This window comes from Lycorma delicatula, chromosome 4, assembly GCF_047948215.1.
Source record: "Lycorma delicatula isolate Av1 chromosome 4, ASM4794821v1, whole genome shotgun sequence".
Taxonomy (NCBI): domain Eukaryota; kingdom Metazoa; phylum Arthropoda; class Insecta; order Hemiptera; family Fulgoridae; genus Lycorma; species Lycorma delicatula.
In genome coordinates this window covers 32,112,558-32,140,109 of record NC_134458.1, presented here as the reverse complement: position 1 = coordinate 32,140,109, position 27,552 = coordinate 32,112,558, and the positions used below count along the sequence as shown (strand labels likewise).

The window sequence follows — 27,552 nt, the reverse complement described above, 5'->3', positions numbered from 1 at the left end:
GTCTTTAGTCAGTCCTATTCGATATAACTGTAGGTTGTTATACACTACCTACCTTACTAGCACCGGATACGGGCAGGAAATATGTCGTCGGAAGGCTTCATTTTCTTCCGTACCGGAATCACGATCTCCTATTAAACATTACAACATATTAACTGCTTGTAAGTGTATATCGATGTTCGATACGATGCGTTTCCAGAACTGTACACAGCAGAAACTATATATTTCTAGAATATTTGGATTTACTTTCATCATCCGATCGGTTTAAGACTTGAACGGTTGAACTGAGAATGGTTGTCGAGTCCCTTCGACTCCGGAGACGTCAGGTCGACTGTAGTCGGGGAGTGGCGGCACGTCCATCGGAATCGGTGCGAGCTTCCCCTCAGTGGGAGTCGAGTTCCCGCTCCCAGGCGGCAGTGGTGGTCCCCCAGAGCCCCGTAGTGTCGGGTCGGCGTCGGTCGTCTTCCACCGACGCGGCTCCGACGGGGATGTCGGGAGGTCCTGCCGGCCAGAGAACTTCTTCCTTTTTTTTCTTCTTGTCTGCTCCTCCGGTGGTGGTCCGTAAGAGATGCTATCATAGTGCTCGGATCCAGCGTACAAAGCCGACCAGCGCATGTCGGGGCCGCGCCATTGCTGTGGGATATCGGACGGTCAGTCGGCTCGGCGGGAGTGGCGCTTTTGCAGGCGCGTTGGTGTACTGTAACTCCCGCTAACATCTGAACGGCTAGTGTCACGGTCGTATGAAGTACAGCATGCGGTAACAAGATTTAGGATGTATGTAAGTACGTATGCCCTATCGCTTCACAAACAAGATAGGAAACCGGGTACGCGCCTGACCGAATAGTTTCTCCGCGTATCCATAGTGTTCAACACTATAAAAATCTCCCGACTCGTTCGCTGTATTCTTTTTATAAAAAATGCACCGCGTTCAAAGTATGAAAACCGACGTGTCTTTGAACTGTAATTTTATCTCTTAAAAAAGATTGTTTCTGTTTAGTTCTTCTGGATAATCTTTATTCAAAAAAGTAACCACGAAATCAGCAACAAATTAAGTTTGAAAAAATCTAAGTTTCGAAAAGATTCGAAAACTACTTTAAAATTTTTAAAACAACTACTTTAAAGACTACTTAATACTGTTCTACCAGATTAATAAAAAAAATCCGTGCATACAAAAGAGACGCGCTCGCACCCAGTTTTACACCCCCCCCCACACACACTAAAACAACAGACAGTTTTTATACAAAAAAATTTACTTTATTTTATCCATAAATATAGAAATATGTGAAATCAAGCTTACCTGTCAGAGCTGACGAATATTATTTGAAATTTCTTTCCGCAATCCTTAATTTTTCTATATGTTTTTATAAGTTGACGAGTAAACGCTTTGCACGGCGGACACTGAAACATAACACTTTCTATGTTATTGCAAAAAAGAATTAATTAAAATTTACGTGCAGTAAAAATAAAATACTATACTCGGGGCGGATAAAGAGTAACATAAACATTTTTTTTGACATTAATAAGAATATTATCCGTTTGTAACTTAATACCTATTTTCTTTTACTCCTTGATTGTAACATAATTTTACATCGGGTAACACAACAAATTTATACGTATTTATCAATAAAATTAAATACTGAGAATTTATCAATTTATTTTGTACTACAATCTGTCACGGATAATACTGTTCTAATCTCCTGATGTATCTGTTTGTGGTAAACGCGATTTATTACGTTCTTTGAATAAATAATTAATCTGAAGTTTTCTTGTATTTACGAGAAAGTTGTTATAACGTACAGATCGCTTAAATCTTGTTATTATAATTGTTTTATTATTTATATAATACCTGTTTTTCAAAAGTGATTTCGAGTTATTTTGAGGTTTTAATTGAAATCGTACGTACGAGTCGCATTATATAAAATCCTTTCTGATAAGTTTAAAACTAGATAACGTAATTCATAATGAGGATAAAAATTGGAAAGTCGTCTTATTTTACTCCCGAATCACATTTCCGTTAATATGTACGATTTCATTTCACTGCTGATATTTTCCTTCAAAACTTCAATTATAAAAATATACCCTTATCGACTACTTTTTAATCTAATTCCATTTTAAACCGGTGTGCAACGCCCCAAAAAATTCTAAAGATTCGTCTTAGTAACCGAGTAAGATCTAATCAATCTCATCTAATTTTGGCGTTTTTGAACCTACCGTTTTAGTCATCGAATAACTTGGGTGAAAAAATATTACGATCGGTAATGGGTTTTTTAAAACACTGGTATTTTCGTTTCGGTAAGCCTAATAAAAAATACGTATAGTAATGAAAACCATCGTTTTTAGATCGCGAATGAATCGATACTTGTAAATAAAGATATTAAATATTGCGCGCACTACGGGGGTGACATACTGTGAGTCTCGCAAGAAAAAATTAACCGGTACATTGTAACACCTTTTTGTATTTCAAAAACAGCACACCTTGCGGTAAAACACCTTACTTTAACAATTCTTCTTTTTTTTTTTAATTACGACAAATAGCTGTCGTAATAACGGTCACTTAACACATCGATCGCTGCAAGTTGTGCGATTATGCACGCCATGAGAGTGTGAGTATCTGTTGCTACCGACGAGATTTCTCAAAATCTCGTTAATGACTTGCTTTGAGGTATTAACCCGTACCTTTAATAACATCGTGTAGTAAATGTTCAGTAAACTTAAAATAAAACCCGTCGGGTCTTAGTGAGTGGTGAATGCGCCTTCGCAAATTGCTGATTTCGAAGTCGAGAGTTCCGACGTTCAAGTCCTAGTAAAGTCAGTTACTTTTATACGGATTTGAATACTAGATGGTGGATACCGGTGTTCTTTGGCGGTCGAGTTTCAATTAATTACACATATCAGAAATGGTCGAACTGAGACTGAGCAAGACAACACTTCGCTTACACTCATACATATTATCCTCTGAAGTATTACCTGACGGTGATTCCCGGAGGCTAAAAAGGGGAAAAAATAAAGATGACGTTTTCTTTTTCAAAATTTTAATACTAAGACACATAAACACGTAAGACGCATTACTATCCTAGACCGCAAATGTTTTAGGTTTCGGTAGACAGATCGGAAGATGTCAATATTCGAGTTCCTTGAAGGAGTTAGATACGTCACCGAACTCGATTTATTAGCATTTTGTATTGAATAAAAACATTTTTCAACGGTAACTTTGAAAAAATACAAATTTTAATAATTTAATTTCTTCGACATTTTTACAATTTTATTGAAAATAATATATATTTTTATTTATCCTATGTTTAATAAAGCTTCATAGCTGAAACCGTTCCGTTATTAATTGATATTTTGAAGTCACTGTTTCTTAAATTTGTCTAATACTTACGCTGGACTGTAATAGCAGACTTAAATTTAGCTATCCTCGAGACACGCAGCGATTTTTTCTTTCACAGTTCCCATGAAGCCATTAAGCTATCAAAGTAACAGCCAAGACGCTACAGGGTCTAATACTAATTATTGCCGGTGTAAAATTGATAAATTCCCCTTCACTATAACCTAAACATAACCTTCCTAGGTGCGTTTAAGAGGAAAGTTATTAAACTGCAAAATATTGTGATTTTTCGGATATCCTGCCTTTGTCTACCTTCAACAATTTTGGTAAGAAGGAACCGAATCAAAAAAAAATATTACACTATATTGCACGATAGGCTCAAACAATTTTTTTCAATTTTAAGAAACCTGAATTTCTTAAGATTAGCCAGCACAAACTCATATATATATATATATATATATATATATATATATATATATATATGTAGAACCGGCAAGCAATTCTGGCAAAATAATTTAAAAAAAAAAATTATTTCAAGTTAAAGTATAATTTTAATGACCGTATTTGAATAAAAGTTCACACGATTTATAAAATTTTGTGTACTTATCGTTGTTTCTCTAGGGTAATATACTTATGTAAGTTCAAAATTATTTCGTACGAGATATCGATCACCCGAAAGTCGATAGGTTCAAGAATACTAAAAATGGTACTCGGGTGATCCGAAACATTTTATTTGGATAACTTTTTTTTTTTTTTTTTTTTTTTTTTTTTTATATTCCCACCTACTCCTCTGGAACGGATCTACAATCAAGTTTGACTCGCGCCAGAGGAGTGTCCAATTATCCAATATTTGGATAACTATGAAATTTGTACAATCTAATTTTTATTGAACCTGATATCATAAGGCACGGCGACCCATTCCGACCTGTACGATACAGTAGTCGTATCGTTATGTCATTTTCGCCACTAAACATGTAATTTAAGAATGTAATTAAATTGTACACTTACCCAGTGCGCAGAGAAATATAATCCTATTACAACGCCTTCTAAACTATTGAATTGCACTTTGGATTCTGAAATAAAAAGATAACATACGTATTTAAGTAAGGATTCAAAAGAATTTTAACATTTATTTTAATAATATATCTACAATTTGAGAATTCTTCAGTTTTTAACGCGTTGTAGCTTTTTATTTATTTATTTTTAAGAAATACCTTACTTATTGTTTGATTACGAAGTAAGTGGGAATCGTTTAACCGGCATTTCTCCAACCATCCCCTTTCAGGGTTACCTTACGGCGTAGACCAGGAGTCTGCTCATAGGAAATCTTATCGACTTTAATATAACTTATCGACCGTTTCATTAATAAAATTAAACGTAAGTAATATACACTATGTTAAACTATAAAATAAATAAGGGAATGGATCCCGTTTCCGGCATACTAGACCCGATTAGATCGTGTCTGCCATTCGCATGTCAATCTTAGTAAAATCATTATTATACCGTGTTCTGTGCATCCTAGCTGTTGTTTGTAGCAGTGAGATTTTACTGCAGCGTGTGCGATCGTGTTAGTGCAGTGACTCAATTTGTTAGTCCTCACCAGTATTTAAAAAAAAAATACTTTATCGTCTACAGCAGCCGTACTCGACCTCTTTTCTTTCGGGCTGGTTATATTTGTTTGCTACGTAACGCCGGGCGCATCTTGTTAATGTTAATGGATCCTGTTAACAGTCCGATAAGTTAAGACCGCCGGCAACTTTAATCGAAGGAGTTACAATATACTAACTTTAAATATTCCAAACGTTTATTTTTAAATATTAATGTGATATTTGACATCGAGATAAAATTTTAACACTTTTAAATAAATTGGGTTTATAATTGCTACACGCTTCTCTTAATACATCGTCAAGATGGAATCGGTAAGCCGGTTTTAAGAACGTTCTTCGCATATTTAATTTTAGAGTAGGATGTTGCGCAAAGCTATGTTGGTGTGAACAACGTGGGCAACGTTTGTGCACATTTTGTGGTCTTATATTTTTCAGGCATATCTTTAAAATTCTACATACTTCTTTCCCTCCCTTTCTTCTTTTAAAAATAACCTCCAGATTAGTGTCGTTTTTGAACTCGATTAATTCGTCAAATAGCGTTATATTTCATATGAAAATGTAACTAGTTGTGTAAGAGTTGTTGTTTCTATGCGCCAGGGATTTTCTATCGGTAAGAGGCAATTCTTAATACTTCTTAAATCTTGAAATCTGCTTTTAAATTCCTTCGACGAGGGAGCTTGAAATGATCGTGCAGCTATCTGAAGAAATGGTTATACCGTCTTCTTTAGCTTTTGTTAGAGTTGGAAAATGAAATAGTATTTCTTCATTAGATACTTAGTTTCTCTTCAAAGACGAATACTTTATTCGCCGTTTGCAAAACAATCGTATTTTCACCTTATAAACCAAAATTTAGATCACAAAGTTTGTCTGTAATGTCTACAAGAGACTACCATCCGTTATTGTCAAGTTCACTGTAAACTTTATTGTTTTCTTGTAAGAATAAAATAATTTCATGACGTAAAGAAAAAAACAGATTCAGAACTTTTCCTTTGCTTAGCCATCGTACTGAAGTACGTAAAATAACTTTGCCGTAATTTACAGTTAATTTCTTCTAAAAGATTTTAAAATTTTCTGCGGTTTAATTCTGCGGCTCGAATATAATTTACTACGTTAATGACAATTTTCATCACGGAATCTACTTCTTTAATAGATATATGGGCGTCAAATTTTCTTGATGAATTACACTGGAATGATAAAACATTTGTTAAATTCTATTTTTTATAATAGGGAAACAAATCCCTTTTCCGGTCTGACCATTAAAGGACATCCATCAGTGTATACGGAAACCGATGTTTTTCAGTACTATTCTTCTCCAGAAATATACTAATATTTTATACAAAATATACACTAACTCTGGTTTGATTAATCATCGGGAGAAATTTGTTTAAATCTTTCTGAATTAAATTTTGTCGAGTACAATATCCGACAAATATGGAACATATTGTGATGTTACTGAAATATCGGAGCTAGAATCAACAGCCAAAATAATATACGATATTTACAATTTTTCAAATCTCCTATAATGTTATGAGAAATTCGTAACGCAACTTGTTCAATTTCTCTAAAGCAAGTAGAATCTGAGAGATATTATTTGATTTTTTTGTTAAATTTACAAAATAATATACCGGAAGCGTTTATAAAGCGTTCCTGTACAACTTCTGTGTCTGTAAATGGTTTTATGTTTTTCCAAAAATGTAACAAATTTCATACGATGTTCTTGTGATACTTGTGAAATTTCCGCCATTGAAATTTGTTGTCCTGACGATAATTTTTGAAGGAAGCTAATTTTTCACGCCTCATAACAGAACCGCAAGGAAAAGTGTCATTTAACGATTGTGTTTCGTATTACAATGACGATCAATATCGTACTTTTTTAAAATGATAGTCACCCAGCAAATCGAACACGCCGCTGGACCTTTTTTAAACCGACAAAATATTCCTCATCCCAAGACAATTTCAATCATCTTGAAATCCTTTATTTTCCTCAAATTTTTTTTTTTTATTGTTAGAAGTCATTGCGGGTCGTTATATTATAGTTTTGTTTTTAAAATGAAACGTTTCAAAGAAGGTTTTTCTTAATATATTCTTTCTGAAATAATAATCCAAAAAATTTAATAACGTAAAATAATATATTGTCACTCCTAAATAGGTATACTTTCACGAAAAATGTAAGGCAAACAAATTTTTCAAGTAGAAATACTGCATTTGTTATTGTTACTAGAAAACTGGCGAAGAAAGCGTCTACCCTTCGGTTTTATAAGAGCAGCCGAGCGAATTTTCTGTCCATTTATCCGTCAACTGATGGCTATTGCCGGTTTCAAATTTTTAAAAACTCATAAATTCATAACTTGCAATCGGGCCGCATATAGAATAGCTCGGTGGGCCGCATGTGGCCCGCGGGCCGTAGGTTGAGCACGGCTGGTCTATATTGTTTTTTCAACAGCGATATAACTTTAAATATAGTTGCAGTATAATTAATTCGTAAATAGCTCGATTCAGTCGACGCCAAATGAAAACGACAAACATAAAACATATAATTTGTACGCGTGACTTTCGAGACGGTCTATTACAACGCCACGCGGTTTGTTTACTACAGGATAGCTCTTTAAGTAAATCGATTATAGAATATAAACCGCACTATATTTGAAATAGCCATAGGGTAAACTTTCCTCGTAGGGCGGCTAAGACGGTTCGCGAATACTAATCCTTCTTTGAGCAGCGTGATCGCTCGTGCCGGTTTGTGTCTATACACCGCTAAGGTCGTAAAGGCGTAAATCGAGTTTTATTTTTAAAGAGATTTTTGGTGATCGTACAAGATTAAATGTTTACAACGATCGTAAAAATAAGTTACATAGCTTACTTCACGAGTGCGGTTGGAGTAGCAACAACCTCACTCCACTACTCGGTACAGTTTCGAGTTTGGTCCTATTTATTCTAGACGTTAGTAGCTTCTATTTCTAAAATAGATGATATAGTTAACCGTTCTGTTAAATCGTTTTATATCATATTTATAATTTTTTTAAATTTTGATTCACAGTTTGTATAAGTTTAAAAACCTAGTGCGTATCGAATACTATTCTTTAAGTTACTGATTCCAAAATATTACTAATGAAACGGAAGCTAAGTACACTTTTTTGGTGAAAAATCTCCGAGATTAGCTTAACCGCTAATTCGGCGAAAAGTTTCGACCGAAACTAAAGAACCTACGGTCAAACCGATACACTAAGATTATCTGAACGGCTAATTACATCAGAATTAGTACTATTGCGGTTACAGGCGGAGCTTATCGATCGTCCTTAACCCAAATAAATAAATTTTTATCTTTAAACCGACACGTTAGCTTCACTCTTATCGTTTAGATAACCTAGAACAAATTTTAGAGCGTGGATCTGGAAAACATATAGAAACCGCTTAGATAATATTATTTCTTTTTAAAAATGATATTTGAGAATTTATTTCAGCAAAGAAATTTATGTTTGTAATCTTTTCTTTCATAAATCGTTTCGTGTTTTTAAACTTAAGACGACCGTTTATCCGTATATTTATTACGTCATAAATACAGCCCATAAAATATTTATTACCGAATCTTTCGCCTGACAATTTATCGAAAAACGACAAATTAAAAAAATATATATATTTTATCGGTTTACAAATTAATAATTACGGGAATACATATATTAAAAATATATATATAATAAATGTAATTGTTAATAAAATTAGAAGAGCACTTATTAGAAATTATCATTTTAGAGAGGAATTTATTACTCCCTAATAACTGTAACTGTAATTAGTTTATTACAGCGTTTATCAGGTACACGCTGTAACGGCGTAAACACGGTGGCAAGAACTTCTAAAAAATCCCTAACGTTTGTACCGCTAGAGTTTAATTAATTTCAGATGTAATGCCGGAACAACTTTCGAGTTAGCACTGTTTTCGACTCATTTATACGAGTCGAAAAGTCACCATATATGAGAGAAAATTAAAGTAATAACAAATAAAATGAAATAAAATCCAAACGGCATGGATTCATTACTAGGATTATTTAACTTATTTTTTTTTTAATAGAAAAAAATTTAGTAATAGAGTAAAACAGAGATAATAGAATAAGAAAAAAGGAGAATAATGAGGAATTAGATATTAACTTAGAGAAACACAGTTTGCCAGAAAGAAAAACGTTGTTATTTAGGAAATGAAATTACAAAATATTAACGAAGTAATATAGATATAAAAATAAGACCGACAAGAAAGCAGGACTTTTGTGCAAAAGACGTCTATCGAACACGGATTTAACATCCGAATGAAAGTTTTGAAAATATTTTTACGGAGTGCAGTAACAAAACACGGACGACAGGAAAAACAGTAGCAAATTATTGAGGTTTTTGAAACGAGAACGGGATGATGCTGACGATTAGATGCGTGTACAAATTACAAAATGAAACGGTCAAATAGGAGACGAGAGGTGTGCCGTAGAGACGAACTAGATAGTTAGGACATTCTGGTTTAATTATTTCAGTCATAGAGGGATGTGTAAAGAGGAGAAAAAAACGTACAGGAAGAGGGAAATTGGAATTTTTAAAACGGATAACCGAGGAAGTAGGATGAATCGATTGTATTGAAGTTAAAAGATTAGCATGGAATAGAAAGGAATGATGTAGAGCATCGAACCGGTCGAATAAATGTCAGCTCGAACAAAAATTATACTTGTGTTTTTACAAGACTGCCCAAAAAGGAGTGTAATGTATTTAGGGTGTATGTATGTAAGTATATTTGTTCCACCGTAGCAGCTCAACAGCCGAACCGATTTAGATGTATGACTCCACGTTGGAATCCTTACGTTACCAGGAAGGTCGTAAGCTATATAAATATGTTTATATATATATATATATATATATATATATATATATATATGTGTGTAGTAATGGAGATTTGCCGGTTGTGCTAAAAAAATTGATTAATGAACTATGAACTGCGAGCCTCTATCACTGTGTTAGCTGGGTTTGAACTGAATGATTAGAATTAATCGAATGAATAATATTACAAAAATAGTAGAATTAAATTTACGTTAAATAAAATAAAATAGTATTAAACAAATTTAAAAAGTTTTTATTTCATACAAATTTCTGTTTAAAAATAATGGGCTTCCCAAGGGGACTGCGTGTGAGGCTGCAGTGGTTAGGTGATGCGAGCACCTCGTACGAGGCTAGACCAATCATCATTATCAACTGGTAACGAACGGGGTGTCCCTTGGGAGCTGTTTTAGGAGGTACAATGGGGTGCTCTTATAATATCACTGCAAACAATCATCCGATTTTTAGAATTCAAATGCGGTATTTTTTAGCAGGTTGAAGGCTACCTTTGTATGCGTCAGGTACACTCTCGATCTAGCAGATCACGCTTATTCGGAAATGTTGTTATATCCTCGCAACCGATCTTCCGATTTTAAAAATTCAAACGGAGTATTTGCTAGTGTAATACAAAATCACGATGGAACCAAACCAGAAGAAAAATTGATTGTTATCCTCAGAAAAATCGAGTGGCTTGCGCTACGCCGAAACCAGCTTGAGCCCGGCGAGCTCCCGCAAACGGTTTTTGTAGTTTGATGACGGTACGGTTAGAGTCAATGCTGTTGGCATCGGGTTGAGGATCGAGCCTACTATTGTGTTGAATTTGATGCAGCAGGGACACAAGGCAAATTAGAACGGCCTACGGTGCCCCTAATATTATGCTGGGCTGTGACGGTCCATATGTAGGGGCTACCCTACATAATTTACAAGGGACTACCCTAAATAAGCTATCATACATCTGAGCACTGATATCTTTGCCAAGGGCCAGGCCTACGTAGCACTGACTCGCGTGAGAAAATAGCAGAGTTCAGCCATTGCTTGTGTGGATTCCAGAAAATTGCTGTATGATAAACTCAATCGCTTGAAAACCTGTAAGTTTAGATCGGTATCACACAATTAAATAAATAAATTGAAATGCTTACAATTTCCTCATTTGGCTCAGTACGTTAAATATGTTATATCAATAACTTTTGGAATCGTCAATTTTATTCCATGATCACTAAAAAGTATTAAATAATAAATTATACTATTTATTATAAATGTATTTATTATAAATAATAAATAAACAATTATACAAATAAAAAAAAAACACGACTGCCAAAAAAAAAATAAATAAATTGAAGTAAAAAACGACAATAAATCGAATTAAAAAAAGAAAAAAGCTATGGACATAAAGGACTAAATATCGTTACACAGTATTTATTTAAATAAAATAATGGGTGACCGATCAACCTTCAGACAGTTTTAATTTATTTAAATATATTTTTCATCTTGTAGAAATAGCAGGCATTTAATGCAATCTGATTAATTTTTCACCAGGTCCTACATCAATAAGAAACGTTTGTCCTTCAACGAAAATATTTAAATGCAGTCGGGGAGGCTCTGAATAGAAATTGTCCTATATTAAAGAGCTCTGAATAGTAATTACTCTATACTAAAGAGTCCCCCGACTGCATTTAAATATTTTCGTTGAAGGACAAAATTTTCATATCCATGCAAGAACTGGTGGGAACTTGATTATTAGACAACTTTAAGTGACTGCTATTTCTACAATGTGAAAAGAATATGTAAACAAATTAAAACTGCCTGAAATTTGATCGGTCACCCATTATTTTATTCAATTAAATACTGTATAACGATGTTTAGTCCTTTATTTCTATACCTTGTTTTCTTTTTTCTTTTTAGTTCGATCTATTGTCGTGTTTTTAGTTCATTTTATTTATTTTTTGGCAGTCGTATTTTTGAATCTTTACAATCGTTTTATTATTAGAGATATCTTAAATTTATTACTTATCGATACCAGATAATGATTTGTAACGTTCCACGCGGTCTATTATATCAAAGCGGTTTGTTTTCAACAGGATACGTCTTATGCTGAATGCGATAAAAACAATTTAATAAGTATAAATGGCCTAAAGAACATGGGGTTAAATGTCAAGTTTACCGAACGAAATCTGAGCGATTTCTTTTGTTTCACTGAATCGAAATTAAATTGGAATTTTTTAAAGGAAACGTTACTTCTATTACAGTCGATTTAATAATAGTTTGCATTTTATATTTTTGATGTAAACTAAGAGGTACGAACATAATATAAAAGAGCCGTTCCCTATTCTAACAGTTTATCCCGGGAGAAATTTTAAGGAACAACCGTTTAAACGATACAACCGAAATCTATTAGTTATTAATTTATAAGTAAAAATTACACTGGTCAACATAAAATTTGGAACTGAAAAGGGAGTGGGTATTCTATATAGTATTTTATGTGCTGAATCTGAATTACTGTATCTGAATGTGCTGTATTCCGAAATCCCATCACGTAGCGTTCTTAAGTTACAACCCCTTAAATTTATTTGCTCCATCATTCGTAGAACAAACAATACAAATAAGTTAGTACGTCTGTATGTTTGCTTCTTCACATTTGATTTATATCGTGATGCATGCTGTACACCTACAACTGATACATAACAGGCGAATGATGTCATTTCATGTCAAGCCAGACATGTATATACATGTCAGTGAGTCAAGTTGTAACGTCAGTAATTCAATGTGATGAAATTTTTTTCAGTATGAATTCAGCTACGAGTATAGCGGGCGGCGTATTGCTGTGCACGTAGACTGACAGCTGGCTTACCAAGCTATTAACTAACCTGAAAATATCTTATACTAACTTTTTTTTTGTTTTCGATGAGTCGGAGGAACCCCATTTATAGGCGAAGTGACGGGCTCGCTAATAGGTTCCGCAATATGTTATTAAGAGTGCATATGTGTGCATGCGCCCTACCAACTAAACCTCATATCTAACCGATCCTCCCCTCCCGGGGCCGATCCACAATTAAGCATTGCTCGACCCCGGGAGGTTACTTAATGAGGTGGCATTATTTTTAACCTGTTAAGGCAGGTTAAAAAGTCCGGTTGATAGTGAGTTGGCTTGGACATTTTATCGGATAGAAAAGCTAGAGGTGAGGAAGTGGAGGTAAGAATGAAAGGGGATGGCAAGCCCCTGATGACCTAACAGGAAAATTAACCGATGCCTCTGGAGTGATTATGGAAGAGAAGATTCCGGCATCCAAGTTGTCAATCGTTCATGTTAAAGATTTGGACGTAGACACAATCAGAGGTTAAAGACCGTGGTTAAAGAGGCGTTAAACACGGACTGTGATATGAAGATCACATCATTAGAACCGTCAATTGGAAATTGTTAAAATGGGACAATTATAAAGCAAACAAGGCAGCAGGACGGCTCTCGGCAGCGGGACGCGTCATAGTAGGATGGTACTCCTGCCGAGTAGAAATACGGAAACCGGATGTGTCATGTTACCGGTGTTGGGAGAAGGGCCATGTGGCAGCTGTTTGTGGAGGGGTTGGTCACAGGAACAATTGCTATAACAGCTGGGCAGCGGGTCACAGACGGGCCGACCGTAAAGAAAGGCCAGATGGGTCCTATATGGAAAGGTCGGACATTGGTCTGGCGGCCGGGAATGCGAATTGAATAAAAAATGAGGTGTGTACAGCTTAATGTCAATAGAAGTATAGCTGTGGCGTTAGAAGAAGATGTGGATTTCGTACTCGCAGTAGAACCAAACCCAATGAAAGGCTGGTGTCCTCTTAGGGCTTTTATGTTCAGAAAAAGTGGATTTTACAAAACCCTACTCAATCCGCACCCTTTTAGGGTTTGATGAGGTGGTCGTGACTCTGAACATGTGGCACACATCCAATCGACCGGTTAGTATTTCAACTGTAAACGCGATCCGCATAACCTGCAATATCGTCCACGGTTAATTGTTAGGTGGGGAGGAAGGTCACATAATTCACGAATTTTTACCAAAAGTGGGACGAGGATATAAGATAATAGAGGTTCCTAACAGCGCCATTTACTTGCCGATCAATACCAAGTCCATACGAAATATAACGGTACGCATGTGTATTCAAGATTCCACCCCGATAAATTTTGGTGACGAAGAGGTGACAGTAAGGTTGCATTTGAGATAACGAAACGATGAGATTGATTTTTATCGATGATGGTAAATATAAATTTACCCTCGCAGACCCTTCGCCAGACAGTCAACAATGAACGGACAAATAATAAATGTAGATTCAATAAATGTGGTGTTCGACGAAACCATGACGGGTACAGAATATCACACTAACTACCCTTACGCGGTTCAATGTTTAACAACAGCGATGAGATAAGAATTCCCGTTCAACAGCAACAGGTATACATGTTGCCATGCGGCAGTTATCTATAAATTCACGGAACGTATGCTGATTGTAAGGGAACGAGTGATAGAAGTTTAAAGCTGTGCAATAACTTCGGCGCTTTTCTGTTTGATTAAATCGGTCCGAGATAGCGGGCCAAGAAGTTGACAGGGTGAGAAACCCGGGTGTAACGTCTACAATAAAAAATGCTTTATCCCTTAGGAGTTCGGAAAAAAACGAAATCCACTCAGCGGGTTGGTCGAGTACGGGTGTAGACGAGATCAGTACGTCTGGTGGTGGTTATATTGCAAATGATATTTGAATGTTTTGTGTTTATCTTCCGCTAAGAATACTGTGGGATTCTTTGAAGACTACCACAGAATACTGTTGAACGTGAAACAAGAACTAATTCTGCTTCGGGCCTCAACCGATAATAACGCGGTGGTCGTTCCAGCAGGAAAAACGTTCGCTTTGAAAATCACAAGAAATTAATGTATCCGATGAAAGACGGTTGTCACTGCTTAGACTTGTTGACAGAGATGAACCTGTGTCAATTGCCTTCAGAAAATGGTACTTGTACAAATACCCATCCTACTGGAAAGGATACCATATGGACTGTGAAAACAACAACACAAGCGGAAAAACCACGTTATGTAATTATCGGATTCCAAACCGGAAGAAAGAAAGATGCCACTAAAAGTGAGTCAAAGTTCGATTCCATTTCTATTTATAACATTCGCTTGTATTTGAATTCAATCTATTATCCATATGAAAATATTCAAGGAGATCAAATTGTGTTGTACGAGATGTTCAAAAACTTTTATCGGTCGTATTACAACAGGAGAACTGAGGGTATTATCATTGATTCGAATAGCTACAATTCTATACCATTGATTTTCATAGACTGTTAAAAACAAAACGATATTCTGAAAACTGGTGCGGTAGATATTAAAATCGAAATCGAAACCACCAATTCTATCCCCGCCAACACTACTGCATATTGTTTGATGATAAGCGATTGCATAATGCGATACACACCTTTAACAGGAACAGTAAGGAGCGTTTCTTAACCAGTACAGTTTGTTGTTTGTGCGACTCAACATGACATCCTTCATAACCGACTTTAATTGTTTTAAAATATCTGATACCGATGTCTATATCAAAGACCATCGTTTCTCTGGATGGGTACCAATTTGATCATTATTTATTTAAACCACTTTTCGACTACCACAATATATTGTCCCCGGCTACCAGAGCTACTATACAGAACCTCCAAAAAGAAATAAACCATAATTGGAATTCGGGATTCATTTCATATTCAAGGTTGTCGTTTCATCCTTAAGGAGAGCATAATTGAACAAAATATGTAAAAGGTAAAGACAAAAAGACTTTGTTTAACCGTATCTTGAATGATAAACGTAAAAAAGTGAAAGATCTCGACGGGTAAAATTGTCCTACGATCAACATGTTTACCTGTAAAACGAACAAAATCTGTCCTTTTGGAGATCATTACGACTGTGCTATGCACAAAGCAATATGCTGCACATGGTGGAGTCAGCACATCAAATTCTGTAATACGCTGGAAGCGGTGGGGGGCACTATGAAAAAACGAACGAGTGCTGCTTTAACAATCCCGGATGAGAGGTCTTACGCTACCTTCCCAAATGGTTCATCATCAACCATTATGGGCGGGTCGTTTTCGCAAAGGTGTACAAAGATCTTCCTGGTTACCTGCAACAAGATTCGGACATCAAGGTTTACCAACCATTTCCCGAAGACGGTGAAGACGAGTTGAAATTGCTTTTATATTTAAAACTTAATGCTTATCTGTTTGTAGACTATAACTGTAATTGAAATAATAAAAATAGGTATTTAGGCTTAGAAAGAACAAACAATTGATTTGTAAAAAACATTTGTTTTCATTTCTTGATTTAATAACCTCGTTTCCTGTAGCAATAACTTTTGAGGTGTATTTAAATGCAGCGTTCGAGTCGAATCGTTCAGTCCTCAAACGAAAACAGTGATATAATCGTCACGGTCTTATAACTTTTTCTACTGCGACTGTCATTGTCGCTGCAAACGAAAGCAATTCGATTCAATTTCTATTACACTCTGGGTAACTGAAGGGGGATAATTCGAGCTTAATCGATAATTAATCGAATAATTAATCTAAACTTCTATAAATTAAATCTATAAATATATTTAATATATATTAAATATATTATATATTTATTTGTTTATTATATATTTAATCTATATTAGTTCTATACATATTTACATTTTTTAGATTTAATTTAAATAACAATTGCATACGAATAGTTTTTTGTAAAAATAATCGTATAAAATAAACAAATTAATTAAACGAATAACTTATATAATTATTATAAATAAAAAACAAATTTAAATTAAAGCATTTTAAATTAGATAATCAATTTGAATAATAACAGCTTAATGCCCTTTTTTTTTTTTCTCTCAGCTCCCCTGGGCCGGACCGACTTGTTGGTATTACGCCGACCAGGGGAGTGTCTTTAAACTCAAATAGGCCTCCCCACCTACCGGCTATATACCGGCAAGGCAGGTCGGCCTACCGGATAGCTCTTTTTGAGAGTTCTTTATCAATATTGGCCCCTTGGGGACCCAAAAGGGCAATACTAATACACTACGCCAGACCCAGTTCGCCGCGACGCGGTACCGGGTCCCTTCAGTATTCAGTGTGCTCTTGCCTGACTGTTACTCGTGGAGTCCTAGGTGGCTCATCAGTGCCAACACACCGCAGCATGCTGGACCTCACCAGCAAGGCTGTCCACCCAGTCCTATTCTAGCCAACACCTTGTCTTCTCTCATCGGAGTATTTCTGTAGAACAACCTGTCTAACAAAACTAGCAAAATTATTCCAGTTTGACTCGCTTCTTAGCATGTAGTCTATTGTTGTCTCTGGAGTTATACCTGTGAGTGCCTTACTATGTCTAAGTGTGTCCCACCTATTGCACTCAAAAAAGGTGTGCTCAGCATCATCTATCTCGTTGCAGTAGTTGCAAATTGGTTCTTCTCTCTTGCCTATTTTGTGCAGGTAGTTATTGAAGGAACCATGTCCTGTAAAAAACTGCGATAGGTGATGATCAACCTCACCAAATCTTCTCGACAACCGTGGCTTGATGTTGGGGATGAGGGTTCTCGTCCATCGACCCACAGCTTCCTGCGACCATCTTTCCTGCCAGATATTATAAACGGCATCCCTGACCTCTTGTTCTGGCTTGCCTTGTGCCCTCTCCACCCTCTTTTTTGCGATTAGGTCAATAGGAGGTGTACCCGATAACACACACAGGGCGGCATAGGACACTGTCCTGTATGCGGACACAACACCTAGGAGCACACACCTGTGCGTCCTCGCCAGTCTCTCTTTGTTGCGCCTGATGGCGATAGAGCGCCACCAGGCCGGAACGGCATACATAAGCGAAGACACGACGGTGGTCGGCAGTAAACGGCGCTTTGAGGCCCGAGGGGCATTCTGCGATGACATAATGATGTTTAGACTTTTTATCATCCTTTCTGCCTTGTTGCATACATTGACTATGTGCTCGGTGTATCTACCGTTTTTCTGGAGGATAACTCCTAAGTACTTGATGTTAAGCTTAATGCCCTGAGGTAGATATTCCCCACGTCCGGAACACAACATCTACGTTCCACGTCCAGGGCGGCAACAGCTGTACTCAAGTACATTACATATAGCTGGCTAACGGGGTTCCGAGTGTTGTTTCTCGGATATGCTTTTTTCGGTCGATTTACATCTATAGGCCGAATTACAGGACTGGACCTTACGGCCACCTGCAGATACGACATTCTTAACGATTACGGAAATGGATTAATACCGCCTTTAGAGCTGGCGATGTGGCGGCCACGGTCAAAGTTATTTGCAGGTGTAACGGAGACCTTTCGTCGTCCACATGCCCCCCGCGATGGCAAGCATGTAGTTAAGGTGCCCATGTTCGGAGCATGGGAGCCCTGAAAGCTTCGGTGTGTAGGGGCCTGGAGTCAGTACAGAGACTGCGCATCTGCTCTCTGCCAGGACATATGCCGGTTCCACCGGAGTACCGGAACGGACCTCCAGGGTTGGTAGCCCTGGAGTGGGGGTGTACCCCGGCGGCTAGCCTTACCACAGAAGGGATTATTTGTTCATGGAAACTGAACAATTAAACGTGGCAGAGGGTTCACGCAAACACCCTCGTTTAGAACCGGCTGTTTCGCCTGAAGCGAAACGCCGAAAGAGTACGGAGATTAAGAGGATTGAGATTGAGGCTAGGAAAAGCTTGCAGAAAGCTTTTTTCAAGAGCAGCATCCCAAAACCTAAGTATTTGGTTATTACGAAGGAAGAAGGTAATTTCTCGAAGGTGAGTCCTTTCCTTATCGCTCGAGAAATAAACAAATGTGCTGGAGGCCCTGTTAAAGAAATAAGAAAAACTTTCACGGGACTTCATGTAGAGACTGTTAATGATATACAGTCTCAGAAGATTCTAGGACTGAAGAAAATTGGAGAATTAGCTGTACGTGTTGATCCCCACGGCACGCTCAACACCTCAAGGGGTGTTGTGGTCTGTCGGGATCTTTTAAATTGTTCGGAGCAAGAGATTGTAGAGGAACTGGCAGCACAAGGAGTAATAGAGTCCCGTCGATTGAACATGAGAAGGAACGGTGAGGTCTTACCCTCAGCTTCTCATGTCCTCACTTTCAACCTGCCTACTTTGCCAGAAAAGATAAGAGCGGGGATTCACCGTTTGGATGTGCGGGCATTTGTCCCACAGCCAATGAGGTGCTTCAAGTGCCAACGCTTTGGCCACACCGCTCTTAGATGCGAAAGACCGCAAATATGCGTGTGCGGTGAAGAGGTGCATGAGGGAGAGCCGTGTAAAGAGCCTCCTACATGTATTAATTGCAAAGGAGCGCATTCTTGTAGATCAAGGAATTGTCCTGTCTACAAAGATGAAGTAGCTGTGCAGGAAGTAAAAACCCTGCAAAAGGTCAGCTACTTCGATGCAAAGAAGATAGTTAACGCCCGTAAGCCTAGAGCAACAACAACTTACGCTCAGGCTGCGGCTGCCGCTCCTGTCACTGCTCCAGTTGCTGTCGATGAGGATCAACTCATAAGTAAACTTGCTCCGACCTTGGCTAATATGATTGAAAGAATTATAGACAATAAAATGAAACATTTCAATAGTAAAGAGCCAATAAAGCCAAAGATATTAGTACAGCCTCCTGAAGATAAAACACAAAAAGTTGCTCTTACTCTCAAGAAAACGGACGCCAAAGCAGAATGTCAAGTCCGTCTCAGTGAGATTCTTGATGAAAAGAAAAAGGTGACTCCTACAGAGACTGTTATGGAGGCTCCAAAGCCTCCAGCAACTGAGTTGGCCTCTAAACCCCAGAGGCCACAAAAAATCACACAGGGGGGGGCGAGTGTCCCCCCTCCCACAGGCGGTGACCGGTGCTATCCCCGTGTCGGGGAGTGGCCAGGTTGCCGCCTCTCAATCGGCGCCTGAAACCGGCGCCGATCCATGTCGGTCGTCGTCGGCGGCTTCGGTGGTCTCCGACACGGAGACCGGAAGCCTTACAGGCGACGACCTTCTCCGCGAACATGCTGCTGTTCGCAACATGGAGAAGAAGCGAAAAAAAGGATGGCCGAAAGGAAAACGCAGACAATAATTTAATTAAAAATTAGTGAGTCGATAGTACAGTGGAACATCAATGGATGTTTTTCAAACATCCATGAGCTCCAACGCTTGGTACATGATGTAGACCCGATCTGTATATGTCTGCAAGAAACACATTTCCGCCGAAATGAAAATTTTTAATTAAAAGGATTCAATATATATCGGCGAGATCAACCGCCAAATATAAGAGTTAGAGGTGGAGTAGCTATATTAACATCGACTAGAGCTACCACCGAAACGGTTGTTCTAAACACAAACCTGCAAGCGGTCGCCGTTAGAATGAAGCGTCCGCTCCAGGTCACTGTCTGCAGCATATACTTGCCGTATTTTGATTGGAATAAGGATGACATAGCAAGACTAATTTCCGAGCTTCCCCCACCTGTTTTACTGGTGGGTGACTTTAATGCTCATAATTCTCTTTGGGGATCAGATCGAGTAGATCCCCGTGGAAGAGAACTGGAAGGGTTCCTGATGAATTCAGAACTTATTATTTTAAACGACGGATCAGGAACCTTTTTCAATGCCAGAGATGGATCGACGTCCTGTATAGATCTTGCACTTATAAGCGGATCGATAGCACCGAGGTACAGCTTCCATGTTATAGACGATCTGCATGGAAGCGATCATTTCCCGGTGCAAATTGTAACTGATGTTACAAGAACAATATATCCCATCCCTAAAAGATGGTTATTTGAAAAGGCAGACTGGACGAGCTTCACAGCTAGAACGATACTCCCGGAAACAGCTGGAGTTATCGGAGACGATGTCGACGCCATAACAAATGCAATAATTGAGTCGGCATCGAGATATATTCCCAAAACATCTGGGAAACTTACAAAGAAACCCGTTCCATGGTGGAACGATGAAATAAGTGAAGCTATAAAAAGAAAAAAAAGGGCGTATAACGCCTTTAAGAAGCGTCCTAGTATAGAAAATCTTGTTGCCTTTAAGAAATACAGGGCGTATGCAAAACGGCTTATGATAGATTCGAAAAAACGATCCTGGCAGCAATACGTGTCATCCATCGACAAAACTACTACTGCATCAGATGTTTGGAGGAAAGTGAAGGCGATTTGTGGGCGTAATGATTTTGCTCCCATAACTAGCCTTCAAGATGAAGATGAAATAAAAGATACTCCATATGAAATTGCAGGGCTCTTATCCAATCACTTCGAAAAGGCCAGCAAAACGGCCAACTACGAGGAAGGTTTTCGAACCAAAAAAGAAGAACTCGAAGGTCTACTAAATTTTAGAACTGAGTATAATTACTCATATAATGTACCATTTAAAATGGAAGAATTCGCGAAAGCGTTGGAAAAAGCAGGTAACACAGCTGCTGGTCCGGATGAAATCCACTATAATATGATCAGGCAGCTCAATACCACCGCAAAGTGTAGATTATTAGAACTTTATAATAAAATATGGCGGGATGGAACGTACCCGCAGCAGTGGAAAAAAGCTCATATTGTTCCAGTACCAAAGAAAAATAAAAATTTAAGACCCCAATAGCTACCGTCCTATTTCTTTAACGTGTGCTATGGGGAAAATATTGGAAAAAATGATTAATAATCGACTCGTCTGGGTTTTGGAAAAAGAAAACCTGATATCACCGTATCAAGCAGGTTTTCGACAATACCATTCTACCACTGATCAAATGATCGGCTTAGAGGACATTATATATAACAGCTTTATTACAAGGAAACATTGTGTCGGAGTCTTCTTTGATCTTCAGAAGGCTTTTGATATGACCTTGCGTCATGGTATAATGCTCCAGATACATGAATGGGGCATTCGTGGCAATCTGCCTATACTGCTCAGCAACTACATGAATGACCGTACCTTCCAAGTACGCGTCAACAATGAATATTCATGTGAAAGAATCTTGGAAAATGGCATACCGCAAGGTTCGCCGTTGAGCGGTACCTTGTTTACCATTGCCATTAATAAATTGATATTAGCCATTCCAGTAGAAATCAGCAAAAGCGTCTATGTTGATGATCTGGCAATCGTATATGCCAGCAACAAGACTGCTATGGTGAGGTACAAATTGCAACGAGCGATCAATACTCTAAATGAAGTTGCAAGGAATAATGGATTCCAATTCTCACCAGAAAAAACGTGCTGTGTACACTTTTGTAGGAAGAGAATTCCTCATCAAAGTCCTGCGTTGACAATTGATGATAATCCAATACAATATAAAGACAGCGTAAGGTATTTAGGACTAGTATTGGATAAATCCCTTACATGGGGATTACATATACAAGACTTGAGTGATAGATGCAAAAGAGCCCTAAACATTATAAAATGTTTATCGAACTTAAATTGGGGCTCAGAAAAAGAGACATTATTGAGATTGTATAAAGCATTGGTTCAATCTAAACTAGACTACGGATGTATCGTATATTCATCCGCTAGAAAGTCGCACTTAAGAAAGTTAGACGTAGTTCATAATAGCGGAATAAGATACGCAACAGGTGCTTTCCGCACAAGTCCGGCGGCTAGTCTGATGTCTGAAGCCGGAATAATGCCACTACATTATAGAAGAGAGATCCTCTTGTTAAGATATGCAGCAAATATATGGGCTTTCCCTGCTCATATAAATAATAAGTTGTTTACGAATCATCCCATGGCTGCATTATACGAACGTCGTGCTACCTATTCCAGACCAGCCGGAATTAGGTACCACGAATTAAGAAATAAATATGAAATTGCCATTCCAGATACATTGGCAATTTCTACTACAGAAATACCGCCATGGCTCTTGCCAGCGGTTAATACAAGTTTGGATCTCTATCAAGGAGAAATAAAAAAGAAACCAGCAGTGATCATCCAGCAGGAATTTTTGGCAACCGTCAGTAGTTACGAAGAACATATTAGAATTTATACTGACGGTTCTAAAACCGAATATGGTGTTGGATGCTCGATATATGTAAATGAAGAAGCCCACTTTTGGAGACTGCCAGATGTGGCCAGTGTCTACACGGCAGAACTCACTGCAATTCAGCAAGCTCTTCGCTACACTGAACACTATTGCGAAGAGAGAGTGCTAATATGTTCCGATTCATTAAGTGCACTCGTCACAATTCGGAACAAGAACATTAAGGATGTCCAATTGCAAACATCCTGTCCATTTTATACGTACCAAAACAACGAGGACAGCGATGCGTATTTGTATGGACTCCGGGGCATGCTGGTATTACAGGTAATGAAATCGCAGACGAAGCTGCCAGAAAGGCAACAGTCTGCGATGTTTTGGATGCAATTCCTGTAAGAGTGGCAGATGTTAAAAACCGTCTAACAAACATAGTAAAAAACAAGTGGAATGCTGAATGGAGGAGATTAAATACAAAATTAAACACAGTAAAATCTTCTCCTTATAAATGGAAAAGCGACTATAAGTTGACTCGCCGTGAACAAGTAGCGGTGACCAGACTTAGAATCGGTCATACGCGATTAACAAATTTATATTTGTTAACCGGCGAAGTGAGACCAATGTGCGGTGTTTGTAATAATACACTGACAATCAAGCATCTTATAGAAGAGTGTACCATATATGAGGACCTCAGAAAGAGGTTCCGTTTTAGAAATAATATTACTGCTGATCTGGATAATGGAAATGAAGAAAATATAGTTGCATTTTTACACGCCAGTGGACTTCTTAAAAGTCTATAAAAATGAAAGTTTAAAGCTGTGACAAAAGAAACTCTAAGCGGTAGCTTATATATATATATATATAAAGAAAAAATGGTATTGATAAGTTTAATTTTAATTTTAAATGTATGCATATATACATAAGGGAGTCTCGAAACGTGGCACGTATAGTGACGGGAGGTAGCCCTCTTGCCTAGGCCATTTTGGCTCACCTGCATTCAAGAGCAGTGAGTCGGGGTGTGTCCGATGATGGCATGGGGGACCCTCAAGGGTGGATTGAGGGCGCGAGGCTGTGGGTGTACGCTGTGCATGCCTGTACATAAGAAACTGTTTATAAGAAGCCTGTTTATAAGAAGGATTCAACTGCCACGGCACCCTGGCGCGACTGATATACTCCTCAACGGCGGTTCTGGTCGCCCCGAGGGTGCTTAAACAAACTATAAATGAGACTCGTAGAAGAAAGAAAGAAAGATATGGTAGGATAAGTTTTAATTTTAATTTTAATTTAATGGTCTTTTGGGAAACTATCTCAAATTTTAATATTGGGGCCCTTTACACCCCATAAGTGTTTGTGATTGTCCTTGTCTTTATGTCTTAAATGTTTTGTGTAGTTTTGTGCTTTTAAATAAAATGTAAGGGCCCTTTACACCCTTACATACGACGATCCAGATGGTGATAGTAGTTTCTTTTAAAGATTATTACGAGGGCTAATGACCTTAGCAGTCGATGCCCATAAAAATTCAGAAAAAAAAAATAACAGCTTAATTGAAATAGATGTTGTAAATAATAGATTATCTCTATCAATACACCTTTAGTTACAAATAAACCTAATTAAAATAATTAATAAAAAATATTATTCATTAAAAATATATAATTATTAAAAAAACCTGTGTGTAATTCTCCTAAAATTTTAAAAATAATTCATTGAATAATGTATAATATATTCAATACCTCAGAGTATAAATAAATATTAAAATTTACTGACATTTTTGAAGAAATTAAGCTGCTTTTTCAATGAAAATTCAGTGAAAACAATAGTATTGATTTTTATCGTTTCAGCTTTTCCGTGTGAATGGAAGGGTTTTAAAAAAACCGCTAAAACGGAGATCGGTACTTGAATCTTCGCCTAGTGAATTAAACGGATTAACTGCATGACATCAAATTAATTAAATTAGATTAATCTTTTCTGTAGATAAACAACGTATTATGCATTGTAATTGATGTTGGAGCTTATTTTTTTATTAGAAATGTATTTTTACAACCTTTCGCACAAACACTTTCTGATTTTCAATAAGTAAAGCTAATCTCATTCTGGTGCTCACGTTTATACTAAAAGAAAATCGAGAGATTTCTAGGCCGTCAAATAATTAATTGCTCGACAAACAGTTAATAACTTATTATATTACAAATACTCATAAATAAATAGCTACAAAAAAATGAACAAAAATATAGAAAATATTTCCTTGTAAGTAAAAAATCCTTACGACAAATTTTCTGAAATTAGATGTCCTTTACGGTTAAAAAAAAGCTTGTACGCATTTATTATATCGGGGTTTGCTATTTATATTAAAGAAAGTTTATTTATCTAATTTTGAATTCACTCGACTTTATAAGTTCCCTTTAGTTCTTTAATTAAGAATCTACTCTCTGATTTTTCAAAAGCCAGAACCGTGAAAATGTATTCCAAAAAATAATAATAATAACTATAAACATCTAGCAAAGGAAAATTATTTTAAGAAAATAAATTTGATTACCTGTAAGGTGACTGTAATCGCTGTTGGCAGAACCTCCTTTAAGGAGACCTCTTTTAGTGGCACGGGTAAGTAATTTCTTGATATCTTCCGCGGTAGGTGGTGCAGGAGAAGACCAAGGAAACCGAACGCCTTCTGGGTCGTCAAAAATCCGATCTCTCGCACACCTTGTCAATTCGTTACCGGATTCTCCATTAAGAAGTATCAAGCTTCCATCCCTAGCTTCATATCGACACAGTAACCTTATCTGGAAAAATATTTAAAAAAATATTAAATAAAAACAATATTTCAAATAGTTTACTTTTTTTGTAAAGTAAACTTTTTTAGTTTAATTTTTTGTAAAAATTAAACCTTCATTTAAATTTTTCTTTAATTAATAAAAAATGTTAAGAGATGAGGTTTTCCGTAATTAAATTAGATATTATACACGCTATCGAATAGGAAACTAACTGTGTGCACGATATTATATAACTTAAAAAAGGTGAATTTAAAAAAATGATTTCTAAAATAAATTGTCACTGTTAAAAAAGAGAGCGAGTTCACACGGACAGAAATTCTGTGTTTAGCACTCTACTTACAAAAGTATGACAAACACCAACAAAACGTTCACGAATTTCTACTAGCTACCTAAGGATAGATTTAAGGAGATAGGAAATGTTAGGCCTAATAATCCAGTAATTTGCTTTCGTTTAATTAAAATCGATCAAATACTTTTCAAGAGATATCTGAGGACACGCTTTGCCGTGTCGATACGCTTTATTTTTTACTGTATCCTGGATTTACAGGACTATTTACTGTCATAAAAAAAATCTTCTTAAATTCAAAGTATTTGAAATATCCATAAGGCATTGTCGGAATAAACTCTGATCCGCACCAAAAATTCGCTAAATAAGATGAATTAAAAATTCAGAATAGTATCTAAATTATCGGTTAAGTTATTTCTTGTCTCAGATTATAATAGGTAAAAGAACTGATGCCAATTTTTTATGCGTAATCATCACACCTCAGGTCAAGTAATAATAATAATAATAATAATAATAATAATAATAATAATAATAATAATAATAATAATAAAAACAAACCATGTTAATTTTTAGCAGAATTAACTATTTTTCTGGCGTTAAAAACACTGACAGTTTTTTATTAAAGAAAATTAAGCTCTTTAATGAAAATTCAGTGAAACAATAGTATTGATTATTATTGTGTTAGCTCTTTCGCATGATCAGAAGGGTCGTAAAAGAAAAGAAAACTGCTAAAGGGGTGATCGGTACTTGAATCTTCTGCTAGAAAATCGGAACCTTGCCAAAATCGTAACTTTATGCGCGTTCAGAGGGAGTTACTGAGACCTTTCACACTCTATTAAGCCCTCATTATTATTTTACTAACAATGTTTGTACTGTTCTAACATACAACTTACTAATGCTTAATTATGTAGTGCGATATATCAATGAAATATTTTAATTAAATTCTCTCGCGAGAATATTTTTTTCGCTAAAAGAATCTCAAGTAAATTTATGACGAAGAGAAAAAAATAAAAAGGCGAATTCGTAGGGGCATATAATGAATATTAACATCTGGAAGATATTATTGCACCAAAAAAAAAAAACGGCAAGGTGACGCGAATAAAAGACATGCAAAAAATATCGTTTATACTTAAAATATGTTTTGTAAAATTTTCATTACGATTAAAATTTTCTAATTGAAGTTATATTTGTTATAATTAAAAAGAATACATTCCTGCTTGTGCAGTATGCTCTCTGATCGGTAGGGGGGAATTATGATTTTGCAAATTTCAGAAATATTAAAATAAAATTATATTACGCTATACTGAGATTAACATTTACGTTAGTTAGTCTTTTATAAACAACGAACGATGAAAACTTTTCTAAAATTTAATCCACGTATAATTTAGAATAGGCCAAACATAACTAATAAGTTATCGCTATAAATTAATACGTATTGAAACTACCCTCGCAAATAGATAAAATTAACAGCGGTTAGGCCAACAGCAGTAAAATTATATTACCGATATACCGCAAAGTTTTGGAACGCGAGTTTACAATCCAGTGAAAACTCTTTCTTTACCGGAGAGTTTTTTTTATTATATAGAATGTTTTAAATACAATATTATATAAATAGATATAAATATATAAAGTATATTGCAAGAGCACCACCAAAACACCGAAGGTGTCGAATGAAAAGATCTTCTATGTTGACCGGTAAGAAAAAGAGTGGTTTTTAAATATCGTTCT

General features: G+C 36.6%; 1 protein-coding gene across 3 annotated transcripts in view; it reads right to left on the bottom strand.

The window, feature by feature from the left end:
* LOC142323237 (nucleoredoxin-like) overlaps positions 1 to 27,552 on the bottom strand; it is a 126,493-nt gene that overhangs the window by 78,137 nt on the left and 20,804 nt on the right. For all 3 annotated transcript variants that reach the window (XR_012756057.1, XM_075362606.1, XM_075362607.1), the window contains exons 2-4: positions 25,304 to 25,547; positions 4,334 to 4,398; positions 1,295 to 1,395 (exon numbers count right to left, since the gene is read on the bottom strand). Coding sequence is in view for 2 of the 3 variants with exons in the window: in XM_075362606.1 (XP_075218721.1) it covers positions 1,295 to 1,395; positions 4,334 to 4,398; positions 25,304 to 25,547 (410 nt within the window). In the remaining variant the exon portion in view is untranslated. The remainder of the gene's footprint in view (positions 1 to 1,294; positions 1,396 to 4,333; positions 4,399 to 25,303; positions 25,548 to 27,552) is intronic.